General features: G+C 34.5%; 1 protein-coding gene across 1 annotated transcript in view; it reads right to left on the bottom strand.

Moving 5' to 3' along the window:
• Positions 1–7,409: 7,409 nt before the first annotated feature.
• MTNR1A (melatonin receptor 1A) overlaps positions 7,410–13,442 on the bottom strand; it is a 52,992-nt gene continuing 46,959 nt past the window's right edge. Inside the window, exon 2 of the mRNA XM_048304328.1 lies at positions 7,410–8,613. Coding sequence (XP_048160285.1) covers positions 7,745–8,613 — 869 coding nt within the window. The 3' untranslated portion in view covers positions 7,410–7,744. The remainder of the gene's footprint in view (positions 8,614–13,442) is intronic.

Here is a 13,442-nt window from a genome sequence, read left to right as displayed (position 1 = left end):
TTTTCATTCCATCTGCCCACACTGGCATCATCCTGCCCTTAACGATGATTAGATGGTGAGTTGGCACTACCTAATATTCATCTTTAGATGTGACCCTGCACTGCAGTTATTTATGAGAACGTTCAACACTCTCTTGGCTCTTTTTCCTGAATAGACATACTCATCTATGAAAAACAGTGAATTTGTTTTGGGTTTTTTTGTTTGGTTGTTTGGTTTGGTTTGGTTTGGTTTGGTTTGGTTTTTTATTAGGGTATTGGTTTTTATATGCCAGCAATATCCTAAATAAGAAGAGTTGAATGAAATGAAATAATGAAAAATTATTTTTTGAAATTTATACTGAAGATTCGATCATAGTTTACTTCAAATTTCAATAGAAATGTTACATACGATGGATTCTGTCTTTTGATTACTGCTTTCCTGGACATCAGCTTGCTAGGAGTATGTGTCAAATGCAAAGGTCTGCATAGAAGGAGTAAACCGGAAACAATTTAAGAAAGAAGTAGGAGAGTCCTGTTTAGGACCAGCCTGACTGCCCAGTCCCGCTAACTGCAGACATCTGTGTAACAGGCCTTGAAGTCTGTTTAGGATGACAAAACCCCTACCCTCTGTCTTCATGTTTCATGGACCTTCCATTACAAAAAAATATCCCAATGAACATTTTGTTTCACATGCTGTTTCCCATAGGATGAGGGAGTGACAGTTTCACTACTCCTGTCAGATATGCTGTTAAGAATCACAAGAGAATCATAAGAATATTATAAACAAATTTACACAAACAGAAGCTGCACCCATGCTGGTCCTTTCATTCAGGCTTGGAAGTTTCTGTGGCTTTATAGCTTTACAGTTCCTTTATGGCTTCCTTATCTCAACAAATAGGAGCATAACAATACTCCAGAAGTACTGAGAAAGGGTGAGTGTTAAAAGAGGAGGAAGGGCTAGATGTTAGACGCTATGTATAAAACTATATTTCACATGAAGTGAAGTATATATACATGACCTGAATCTTGTAATAAATATTTTCTTTAATATTTAGATGGTTTGTACTTCAAGTGTTTATTTAATTGTAACTGAACTAGAAATAACTTGCACTTTTTAAGTAGACCAATAAAACATTAGTTAGACTAGCAGTAAAATCTTGGTTCATATATGACAGGCTCCCTTTTTCCCCTAACAGTCTTTTGATGGCAACATCAGGGGTGATTTCTTACTAACTGTTCCTTATTGCTGAGCTCTTCTTGAAAGAAGGTCTATTTTCTTTCTTTAAAATCTTGGTTAACAGACACTTAGTTTTTGTCAAATGCTTCAATACTGAATTTGATTTCCCTTCCTTACACAGCCCATAGGAGACTTCAGGTGCAACCCTTATTCTAGCGACTGTTTAATTCCTGCCTCTGCACAGAAGCTGGGTTCTTGACATGTGGAGAAAAAGATAGGGGAGAAATGGGATTAATGAGCACCTAAAAGAAAAATATAAAGGTTAAAAGGTTATAAATCAAAGTTTGTATTTAAAGATTAGAACCCCTTGGGGTTATTCACGCTATAAATTTTTATGCTTGTATTAAACCAGAGATTTTTCAGAGTGACTAGAACTGAAACTATTGTATTTAATTTGTCTGTAAGACAGTATTTAATTGATATCCTGCTAATTGATATCATGTTAAAAAACATGAGTGGTCATAATAGATCACAATAGGACAGGGACATTTCAGAGTCAAGAGCGCTATGGCATATGTTCACTGGTATGAACAGGTGGAAAAGGGACAGCCAAGCTGATAGCATGGTCAGAACCGAGGAAGGAAAACATGTTATCTGGGATTGAGAGGAGAAAGGATTATTTTTGGAAGGAGATGTATTTCTAGGAGTTGTCCTGAAAAATTGCATTTACATCAAAATTGGGTGGGAGAGATGACTGGTATAAACATAAATATTAATGAAACAGTTAGTATTTCTGCTTTCAAGCTAGGCAAAGTTTACGGTGAGAGAGATGTTGCATATTAATAAACTACCAGGAAAGACTAGAACAGAGTGAGCAAATTATTGACATATTAGCTTTTCAGACAGTCTGCAACAGAAGTTTGGGGATATGAGGGCTTTATAGCTAGTTTAATGTGCCTGTAGGAGCTATGTTTCTTTACGCTGGATGTAAACAACTATTTGAATGTAATATTTGGAGGACATATCTTTTTACATGACTTGAGATTTCTAAAGTGTGCATATATAATCCATAGATCTAAAAAATATTTTTATGTAACTTTTTAAATTATCGCGAAGGGCTTAGTGAATTTTTTCCATGTTAATTTTTAAGCATCTGATATTGTACCATTAAAAAGTGAGCAGAATCTTCTTTCTGTTAATCAGTGCAATTGTGTTTTTTGTACCTCTTTGGGGTTTGTGTAGGCAATGCTCTGTGCTCTGTGGCAGAACATTTCACAGCCTCAGTTGTGTGGAATAATACTTTGGTCTCAGACATACACCTGATAATATCATTGTATTTCTCTGACTTTTATAAATTAGCTGAATATTTTTACATATTGAAGAAGAGTATGGAGTATGTATTTAAGTCTAAAAGGTTTTAGAATCTGGAAACAAACGTGCAAAGTAAAATTCTTGTGATTAAATGAAATCCGTGTGCACACATGCAATATAAGCAGAAAGAAAAATGGCAAGTAGACTTCCTGTCTCTATATCTCTTAAGTTTGGTATAATTTTCTGCTAAATAGTTGCTACTTCTACAATTAAGAATGAAGCCACATAAAAGATTGCTGATTTTTTATCTTTACTTATAAAAATGACAAATCAGAGAGAGAGTTCCACTGGATGAGGGTAATTTTGCAGATCATTAGCAAGCAAATTCACATTCTACCACAACCTGTACATCTGACAGTTGAGGAATTTCAAATATATAAAATATATATTGCTTGTGTAATAGTGTAAAATAGCTAATTTTTAGATTTATGAACTCCAATGTACCAAAATCCTCAGCTGACATGAATCAGTGAAGCTATACTGGTTTATGTGAGATGAAACTCAGACACCGTGTCTCAAAGGCTGTTTGGGTATAACTTTTGTAATAATCTGTATATACTTTTATGAATAACATGGTTCCCAAATGTGCATACTTTGGTCAGTGTTTGGTAGTTTGGATGGTTTGAGTGATGAGTATTTTATTCAATTGGGAAAATATTTTCTATGACCATTATTAATAGATGTATTTCTTTGCTGAATTTACTTTTGTTTCTATTAAAAATTGTAAAGGCTATTGACTTATAGTGTGAGTCTTTTCCACCCTATTCACATTGCAATCTCTCAGACACATATTTGAGGTAGGAATAATATTTTTAATAAGTAAATTCATAAAACCACATAATGGAATTCTTATTACAGGCAAAAATTTGAGATACAGTACATGGGCTATAAACCAGGCCACTACTTGAATATTTTTTCTGCTAAGAAAGTTGGCTTTAGCATGTGTGATTTCCCAAGCCTCAGTGACAAAATCGCAGACATTTTCAGTTCTTAATTATTCATAAACCATATTAATGATACTTAGAAAGTGCAGTTATTAGAAAATAATTAAAGAATAACCATCTATATTACTACAGTTTGCAAACAAGTTATTAAAATAGAAGGTATTTTTGAAATTATATTTTAAATTGGATGACCACATATATTTATGTACTTGCGTGTTACATTTTAAGGATCTTTTTTTATTTTTTTTTTCAGTGTCATGTAATGAAAATAAAAGTTCCTTCAGTGTATCATAATTAATCAGATCTAATGTGATAACATTTCAAAAGTGATCAAGAAGAAGAAAAAGATATGATGATCATAGAAGGATGCACTATACACTGATACAGATTGTTCATGATAGTCTGTTTATTATGGATGATCTATATGTCTGCCTTCTAAAACAAATTAGAAGAAAATGAAGTAAAATCATTGCTACATATTATGTCTGTTGAAATAACATATGCTTGTTTCATATCTATGCACTTGTACTAGCTCAGTGGTAGAAGAAAATGTGCAAAGAGAAAATGTGCAAAGCTACTCCAAATGAAACTACATTGTTGCATACAGTTACAGTTTAAATACAATAATTACCCTGTTTGATATTAATATATTCATTAAGATTCTCTTTGCTGGTAAATATGTAATAATGCCAAGCTTCTTTGTAAGCGTGAGGTTTGCAGTTTAGATGACCACCAATAAAACTATCTATCTGTAAGGGTTCAAGGTGTGTTGATGAGATCCTATTTAGATTCTCAACATAATCAAGACTGTGATACAGGAAAGAAATTCTTGTAGGATAAGGTAGAGGTCCATAAGGCTGTAAGTCTTCAGTGTGTTGCATACAGGGAGGGGGACCAAGGTGTTTCACTGCTCCTTCACAGAGGTCCTTTGGCTTCACTGGGGCTCAGAGCAGAAATGGATAGGAAGTAGGAAAGGGATGGGCCTCTGCAGACGCGGCAGACTCCCAACACTTGCATTTTAGGAATAAATCTATCCAGGCCTGATGACTGCTATAGGACAAGTACACTAGCTACACCACCCAGATAGAACTCTTATAATGCAGTTGTGCTATGCTAACCTTTCAAACAGGGTAAAATTTAATGACTTGGAATAAAAGAAAACATGCCATGGCTCATCCACTTTCACAGAAGCAGCTAATTTCAGATGTTTCAAACTCCATCTCCTTAGAATGGATAGAAATCGTTATTATTTTCACCAATCATCTTTATGTTAACCATGAAGAGTCAGATCTTGTGAGGTGCTGACTTACATTGTCATTCTTATTGTCAGTGAGCAGCTGACAAGGCTGCTGATTGTCTTGCATGAATCACTTTGACTCTTTTGAAGCAATAGACTTGAATTAAAAGTAACCATTACTGCAGAGTTAAGAATCATTATTCTTCCACTTTTGCAATGAGTGGTTTTGCAATCCTTACCTAAAACATACTTCAGAATGGCAGTAAATGCAAAAGTAATCTCAAGAGGGCAGCAGATATTGCCCAGATTTTTCATCCATAGTAATTTAAACGAAATTATCAACTCTCCCCCCAAAGAAGAACAAGAGATACATTTCTTAAAATTATTGCTGTATTTAGCAGCTCATAACATCACCAACATGCACATTTCTGTGATTTAGATTTAATACAAATATTTCAAAATACAGATCTGAAAAATGCTCTCCATTTTTATTACAGGGCTATTCAATAAAATATATACCTTTGGTATAATATGTTCTGTTGTATATAGCAAACCATTTTCATTGTCATCAAAAATATATTTTCGCACTTGCGAATTACAGGGGACTTGAATTCCTCAGATAACCCATATATTCGATACAGTATCTTGAACCGGCTCATAAATATGTAGATGTGATACAGATGTACATTTTCTGTTAGAAATGGAAAGTGAAAGATCTTTGAGAATTCTAAACTTACTAATGGTTAAGCTACTTTAACTGTCTTTATGCTACTTTCATAGATATATAATAAGACATTATTTTCATTGAAAATATGCTTAAAATAAGGCAATTTTTGTGAGAATTTAAATCGTATTTTTTCTTGCATGAAAAATGCATTTACTTGTAAGGTGGTCATGCCTCCCTTGCTATTCTAAAATCACTACACACAAAGCAATAAAATTACAGAGCTAAGCATCCTCCAAGGATGAAATCACAGTGAAGAAAGCTGTGATATACTTTATGCTGTAAATCATGTTGTATCATATCATATGATGATACCACAATAGAAGAGAGCTGGTTATTTACACAGTGGTTCTGACTGGAAAATGTAAACAAAGATGAGTCAAGCACCTCAGCAATGCATTGACTTGCTAGTTCATATCCAAGGTTTTACAATGTTGTTCATTTAGTTCTGTTGTTATCTTGACATGAGGCACCTGTTTTTAAGGTAAGAAACTGGCCAGATGATGAAGTGTCAGTGAGGCTTTCAAGTAAATATGAATCCATTCCATTTTAGTTCATTAGTAAACCAAGAGTACAATAATCTATGAGCCAAGAAAGATGAAATGCTGTTAGATTTATGTGCACTGTAAGAAGTTCTATGACAGAATGACTGTTGTTTTCTAAGACATATAAGCTCAAGAAAATCTCCAGTACAGTAAATAATATTTTCAAATAACTGTTTAAGTAAAATTCACATTTTAACATAGACTAACAAAAGTTTGACATTTATTCAGAAGCTCCTAGTCCCACTGACATTGTTGCAATTGGCTTGGAAAAGCCCAAGTGTATTTGAACGTCACTGTAGGTATAAACAATTGAGCATTAAAAGGTATGAGAGTTCTTTCCAGAACTAAATGCTCTTTCCTTTTAAGGTCAATTTGAAGGTGACTTCTGTTGTTGTGAATTGCTTTTCTCCGCCAGAGGACTTCATTAGATAGATTCATTGTTGCAGGAGACAGCCTGTCTAGCTATTCTTCCTCACTTCACAGTGTACTTCCCCTCACTGAAGAGGTCCCTGCTGTCTGTGCAAAGTCCTGAGAATCACGTGTTCCTCTTTGTACCACTGTTACAAGTAGTATCTTCTCTTTTCTTTATTTAAAGGGGTCCAATTGTTCTAGGTTATTACACTGTGTTCATAGTTGTGGTAAACCCTAATTATTAATTTGAAAAATCTATCTGTGGCAGATTAAAAAATAACCACTAGTCTCAGGTTATTCTCAGGAGATTGGTTTCAGAAAGATGTTAAGTACTCATCCTGTATATATGTCTCATTTCCCAGGGTTTCATGGCCTTAAGATTCCACTAACCAGACAAAACTGTCATACTCAACTATTACTCCTATTAAATGCATTAATCTTCTCACAGAGATTAAGAATTCTGTCTTGTAAACAAGTGATATATAACAGTTCTTCCTCACTTATGTTTCTAGAAGGTATTTCCCCAGAAACTCCTTTGGGGCACTTCCTGATTTCAGGAGTTACCATCTCTTCCGAAATAATGGTCGTTTAAATTTCTCTTCCCAACCCTCCTACACCTCTTTTTCATGCTAAAATGGCTTGAGCTGATGAATCATGGTTCTTTACCTTCCTTGCTGTTTATCCTCCTGCCCTTGGAGCTTTGAAGATAATCATTCAGGCATGTTTCTTCTCCTAAAAGCTATTTTAAAATTGAGAAGTCAATTGAGAATGTCATTCCTAGGAGGGCTGGTGAGGTTTAATATCCAAAAAAATTATATTCATGTCCATGTTAGTAGCAAAGAAATATAGATAGAAGTACTTATCAAAAATCCTAATGAACTTTCAATTACCTTGATTTTTCACTTCACATCTCCTAATATATTACATAAAGGTCTGATTTCATCTTTTAAAAGAAGTTTTCAGAGGTTTTAGAATCAGGACCATAACCTGGCCCAGAAAAAGTATGTGGAAAGTGGCAGGAATAGTTTTATGATTTGTTTTACTGCACCAGGCAATATGGATACTTCTGATTCAATCTCTTTCTAGGTATTTATCTCCACCTAAAAAAATAAACTAGTCATTTATAACTTTTTATTCCCTCAAGGATATCATTATGTCATTATACAAGGGATATACCATTGTATTATAGGATCTGTATGTCAAGGCTCTGTAACAAGGTCCCAAATACCATGCAATGAATTTGATCAAAGTGCTTTCAGTGTAGAAGTTATATTTTACTATGATATTTAACAGGAGAGCTAAAAAAACGGACGCTTTATTTGGATGCTGTTGAGTGGTAATAGTAGGAGTCCCATTTTCAGACAGAGTCCACCTTCACTTGATTGTTGTTTGTAATCAATGGAGAAGGTTTACTTCTCATTCTGTCTCCTGCATCATTAGAACTATCCTGGAAAAAAACTTTTGCTGTACAGAAAGTGACAATAATTCTCTTGTATTCTCTTCTGAAGTTCTGGTTCAGGAGTCCATATACTATAGCATTAAGGCAGCTGTTGAAATATGCCATGTAATAACTAGATACAAACAACCACTCTGGAATCCTAGGGATTACAGTTTTTGGGTTGACAGCCACAGCAAGGCCTATAAAGTTCAAAGGAGCCCAGCAGACTGCAAACAGTACAAACACCACAAACATGGTTACAAAGTTTCTGAAGTCGTGTGGTTTCAGCCTAGGGTTGTTAACTGGTTTAACCCTTCGCCTTACCTGAATAACGAGGATCCATATTCGCAAGTAACAGAAAGTAACTATGGCTATGGGAAGCAGGAAGTGGAAAAACACAACTGCTATAGTATATGCTGAGCTCACAGACTGTGCAAATGTACATGAGTAAATCCTGGGGTCATACTGTAGCGATCCCACAAACAGGTTGGGCACGATAGCAACAAATGTTAGGACCCATATAAGAACAATATAGCACAATGAATTCTTGTCGCTGTACAGCTTGTCGTATTTGAGACTGTGGCAGATATAGCAGTACCGATTGATAGCGATGCCTGTAATATTGAAGATTGATCCAATGACACTTAGGCCCATCAAGAAGCCACTAATCTGGCAGTGTAGGTATCCCAGTTTCCATCCGTTGTGAAACACAGATGTGAGGACCAGTGGATAAGGGTAGATAGCTACTATCAAGTCTGCAACTGCCAGGCTTACAACAAACACATTTCCTGTAAAATAAATATAAAAAGGCAAGTATTAGTTTTTCTTTTGCTTTTTTCTCTCATTTCTGCTCTCGATATATTAATGAGCAGCCTCAGTGGAACAATTTAAATGTAATTAGTTTCTACTTTCTAGCTCAAAATTCATTGTCATATATCAGAAATAAGACACTCATTTTTAGTTTAAAAAGGTAGCTTAACTTAAAGATGCACCTTTTGAAGATAAACTGTCTTTAAGCTTAATTACCATGACGTATTATTTTTATCATGTCATTTATTTGGATTCTTTCAATCACGCAGACTTAGAATTCATATAAAATTAAAATATTCAGAACTGTAAGGCTTGCTTTGGTTTTAAATAGTCTCTCTTGAAAAATCAGCAGAAATAATATTTCTACTAGATTTCCAAATTCACATTTATCTTCTTTAAATTTCTTTCATTACATTAGCCGTTAACTTTTTCAGTCCTGAAATTAAAATCTCTTTTCTCCCATTTATATTTCAAGCTCCCATGACTTTAATATGACTTTTACTTTACTCTCCTTGAATCTGCTAGCAAGTACTTCTAAAAGTCTAGTTGAACAGAGACTTAGTTGTCTTTCCTGAAGACAGGCTCTTCAGTAAAAGAAAAGATGCTGGGCAAGCAATTACCTAGACAGTTCCCAGACAGTACTGATGCTCCATTTTTCTCTGCCTCCAAACTGGAAAATTAAGCAATGAAACATTCTGCTGCTTCCTTTTTTAACAAAGGGAGATGATATTCTTAAAAGACAATGGAATCCATCATGTTTATAATTCATTTTTTGAGAAGAGATTATATTTTCTTTTTTTGGTTGCTTAAATGATAACCTTAAATGAGGCATCTGAATGCCTCCCAACCCTTCTAATTTCTAAGAAGCTCACAAGAAACATTGATGTCACTTTTATTCATATCTTTAAAATAACTATTACATGTCAAGCTCTAGTTATTCATGTCCATAAGTACAGAAAGCTGTAAATGTTATCTATACACGTTTGTAGGTGTACAAATGCATAGATACATAGGCATTTGTGTGTTTGAGATTCTGCTTTGGAATTCTGAGATTATTCATGGAAGGTGAAATGCAAGCTTCTATTGCAACCTGTAATAAAATATATTATTATCTTTAGATGGTGTACAATTTCATTATTAATCCAAGGCACACTTGGTGAATTGTTTTATGCATTTATTTTGAGCATACAAAGTACAAACACGTAATAACAGGTTAGTAGGAAAGGCAAAAGTATCTGTGGACCAACAGGGTATTTTAGCTGCTAAAACTTTCAAAATTATTTTTTTAATATATTATTTCAAATATCTTAAAATGTATAGTCTCTTACCAATCTTAGGCTTTAAATGTCCAGTTAGAAATGTTCAATCTGCAAATACTGACAGAGGAAAACATAGACATTATCTTTCTCCGGATGCTACCTACACTGTTGTGTTTAAATTTTGATACATGCACAAAGTACCACATTTGATGTTTATACTAATGGCAGCTGGAACAAATGGCCTTAATTAAAAGACTGCTGCACTAGTTATCAGAGGCTTTGTATATGGATTTATAAATAACTTTCTTGTGATAGTGTCTGTAGTGGTTTCGTCTTGTACTGGGGATTCACTGCCAGACTGAAATATGCTTATCCTGAAGCCTTTGGCAGAACTCCAGATCATTTCAGCACAAACATCAGAGCTCCTTTAAGCAGAAGATGACACAGAAAAAAAGCACTGCTTTCAGATTCTATCCTTGATGTAGTGGCAACTGATACAAGAACAAGAGACTGTATGGAACTTAGAGCTCTTTGTTTATGTGATGAATCAAGAAGAGGAAAGTAAATGAAAAGGTGCTGTTGGCAGGTTTTTTCCCCTGTCCAGAATATTGCAGGATTGATGAAATGGTAACATACAAACTCCAGACACTTATTAAAATGTAATACTTGGAAGAATTCTATTTATATTGGCTTATTAACTTACTGCTTAGCTGGAGACTGTCCATCCTAAATTTCTTTCTCTGCTATCCACTAAAACTTCTGCTGCCGCTCATCATTATTATTGCTAATATTGTCATGATTTACCCACTTTAGCCAAATAATAAGGAAAAAAATTAAAAGGGTTTTTTCTCTTTTAAAAGGTGTCGTATTGAAAGGTGACAGATGGCATATATTTATCTGAATCATTTTAGCTTTGGAAAAAAATGAGTCTAGGAAGAGTAGGCACTCTGTCTCTGAATCAATCAAATTTCAGGCTTCCATAAACTCATGCATCATGGTTGCTCCAGCTTTTTTCAATTGGCTGCTGTAGAGTGACAAACTGAAAGTCTTGGAAACACAAGCTGTTTCATGTGAAAATTGGAGGCTAGCAGGAGGCTAGCAGGATATCCTAGTAGCCTGTCTTAAAAAAAAAAAAAGAAGAAAGCATGAGTTTGGAAATCAAGTCCCAAGCTGCCAGCTCATGGTTAGCATGTCAGCTGAATGAATAAAGCGTTGGGGCTGGAAGCTGCTCGGAAACCAGATACCTGTTTGCAGAGAGGACTCTTAATTTGCCTTTCAGGAAGGGTTATCTTAAAACTTGAGTTCAGATACATTTTGCTTATAAGGACGGAAATTTTCTTGCTAAGACAGAATAGAAAATTCAAGTAAAAAAATTTTTGGCATTAGTATGTTTGTTGTATATTTTGAGGTTTGTTGTTTCAGACCCTGAAGCTGGATCTGAAATGAAGTTGAGCTTTCATATGTTATATAATAAACAATTTTAAAAAATGATCCTAGCTTTAGGTACCACAATCACTGGCAAATATTGCTAATTTAAGAAATTCCTATATTTTAATGGCATATGGTGAAATTAAACACTTATGTTTGTAGAACACTTTCTATTTTAGAGGTGAGTACCATAAAAATATATATAGGAAGGGGTTAATTTTTTATCTTCAAAGTTAAGTTTGAACAGAATGCTATAAATGAAGCCTGAAGCTCTATACTGAAACTTTAAAAAGGCCACAAAATCAAAATCTTGAATAATCTTCCTTGAAGAAAAAGTATTCATCCTCCTTAGAGAGTAAGATCACGTTACTGTGAAAAAATGTGATTTTTGTACCTAAAGAATACATTATTATGCATTAACACCAGCTGGCTGAACTGAGAAGGCAGAGGTTGAATTTCTTGACTTTGACATAAGCCAAATAAGCTTTAATAAATTTAAGCAAATGTTGTGCAATGGATGTATGTGGAAGAAAGATAATCTACTGGTAACCAACTTGAGCAGGTTATGTTTTTAGATGCTGTCTAAAGCAATGTTCCACTAAATATTTTCACCACCCTTACTGGAAAAGAAGCCTTTCTGCTCAGTAAAGACATAACAATATCAAATCTACCTGCTGAATATAAAGCTGCATTAAAGCAACAGAAAATGAAAAAGTGTTTTCCCAGACAATATGACTTTTCCAAGAGCACAATACAACATTAACTGAGTGTAAAAATTGTGACCCTGACAGATAATTAAAATAAATCCTTATGAGATTGCCAAGATATCAAAATGAATACAAGAGCCTCAATAAGAACTACATGATGTAGTTGTATCAGTAGCAACCTGTATTTGCAGAGCATATACAAATTACTGTGTGGGTTGTTATTCCCTAGATTTAGTGCTAAGTATGTCTTGAATGATAATTAGAAAGTTTCCAGAAATTTCTAGCAACTTAAATATGTGCAGAATATTAATGGAAAAAGATTAAAGTTACATAGACTAGGTGGTGCTGAATGCCTGCCATAGACTTAGAATGGAGGGCTGAACACTTTGCCAGCAGGTCAAAAATGACTAATTCTTCTGAAAATTTTTGGAGAACTGAGGGAAATGTGGTCTACAGCATTCTTTTCTTGAGTGTTAAGACTGTGAAGTACTTTTACTCTCCTGAAATGTTTAGTCTGGGTAAAATAACCTACTGTAAAAGAGGGAAGCAGCTTATGTATGGAACAAAAAACCAGTGTTTTAAAGCATTAGGGGAATTCCAGCTAGAATATTTGGTACTCAGAAAATCTGAGTGAATTTTAGAGATCTCATATTGCTGGCAGGATCAGTAAGGCTACTTTTTCTCCTCCTTTTTTTCCCAAGATACTCTATACCTTTTAATACTGGCTGCCAAGTCACTATTTTGTTCACCTATTTCAAAGCTTTTCCTGCATAAATAATGCTTTGGCTTCTTACAACAAATGCTTTCCACAAGCCATCGTGTTTTCATCACACAGCTATATTTTGAAACACATACCATCACATTTCCATTAGTGCTTCAGACTGGAACAATTTTAGGTAAGGGAGGTTTAGTCTTTATGCTAAATGGAGTTGCTTTATCTTTTATAGATAAGACTAAACAGTATGTGCAGCAGTCATTGAAGTCACATACAAGGATTTTGTTTCAGTGGCCATTGACTCAGACCTCTAATGGCAACTTGCTGAGTATATCTTTAAAGGAAGAGGATTGTGTAATTGGTCCAACGTTGCTAATTTTTACAAGAACAAACCTAGTTTCTAATGATCAGATGCATTCATTCTTATCTACTGTCTTTTCACTACTTGTAAGATACTGCCAGATATGTTAACAGTCATTTCCAATTGTCTCATAGCTAGCCTTAATTAACAGGATGCTTTCCTATAAATGAATCATGTTTTGTAGACATCAAGCGGTATTTAAATATCATACTGCCAAGTTTGTTATGTACACAGATTTTATACATCTAATGGAACAAAAAAATTTATTTACTCTTTTAAGCACTGGTTTCTGATCATTCTAATTTTTCTACTGATTTTCCTCAAGGATAGCTTACAG

The sequence above is a fragment of the Corvus hawaiiensis genome, chromosome 5, assembly GCF_020740725.1.
Source record: "Corvus hawaiiensis isolate bCorHaw1 chromosome 5, bCorHaw1.pri.cur, whole genome shotgun sequence".
NCBI classification, from domain to species: Eukaryota; Metazoa; Chordata; class Aves; order Passeriformes; family Corvidae; genus Corvus; species Corvus hawaiiensis.
The sequence above is the reverse complement of the archived record's forward strand: the minus strand, read 5'-3'. Positions and strand labels throughout refer to the sequence as shown.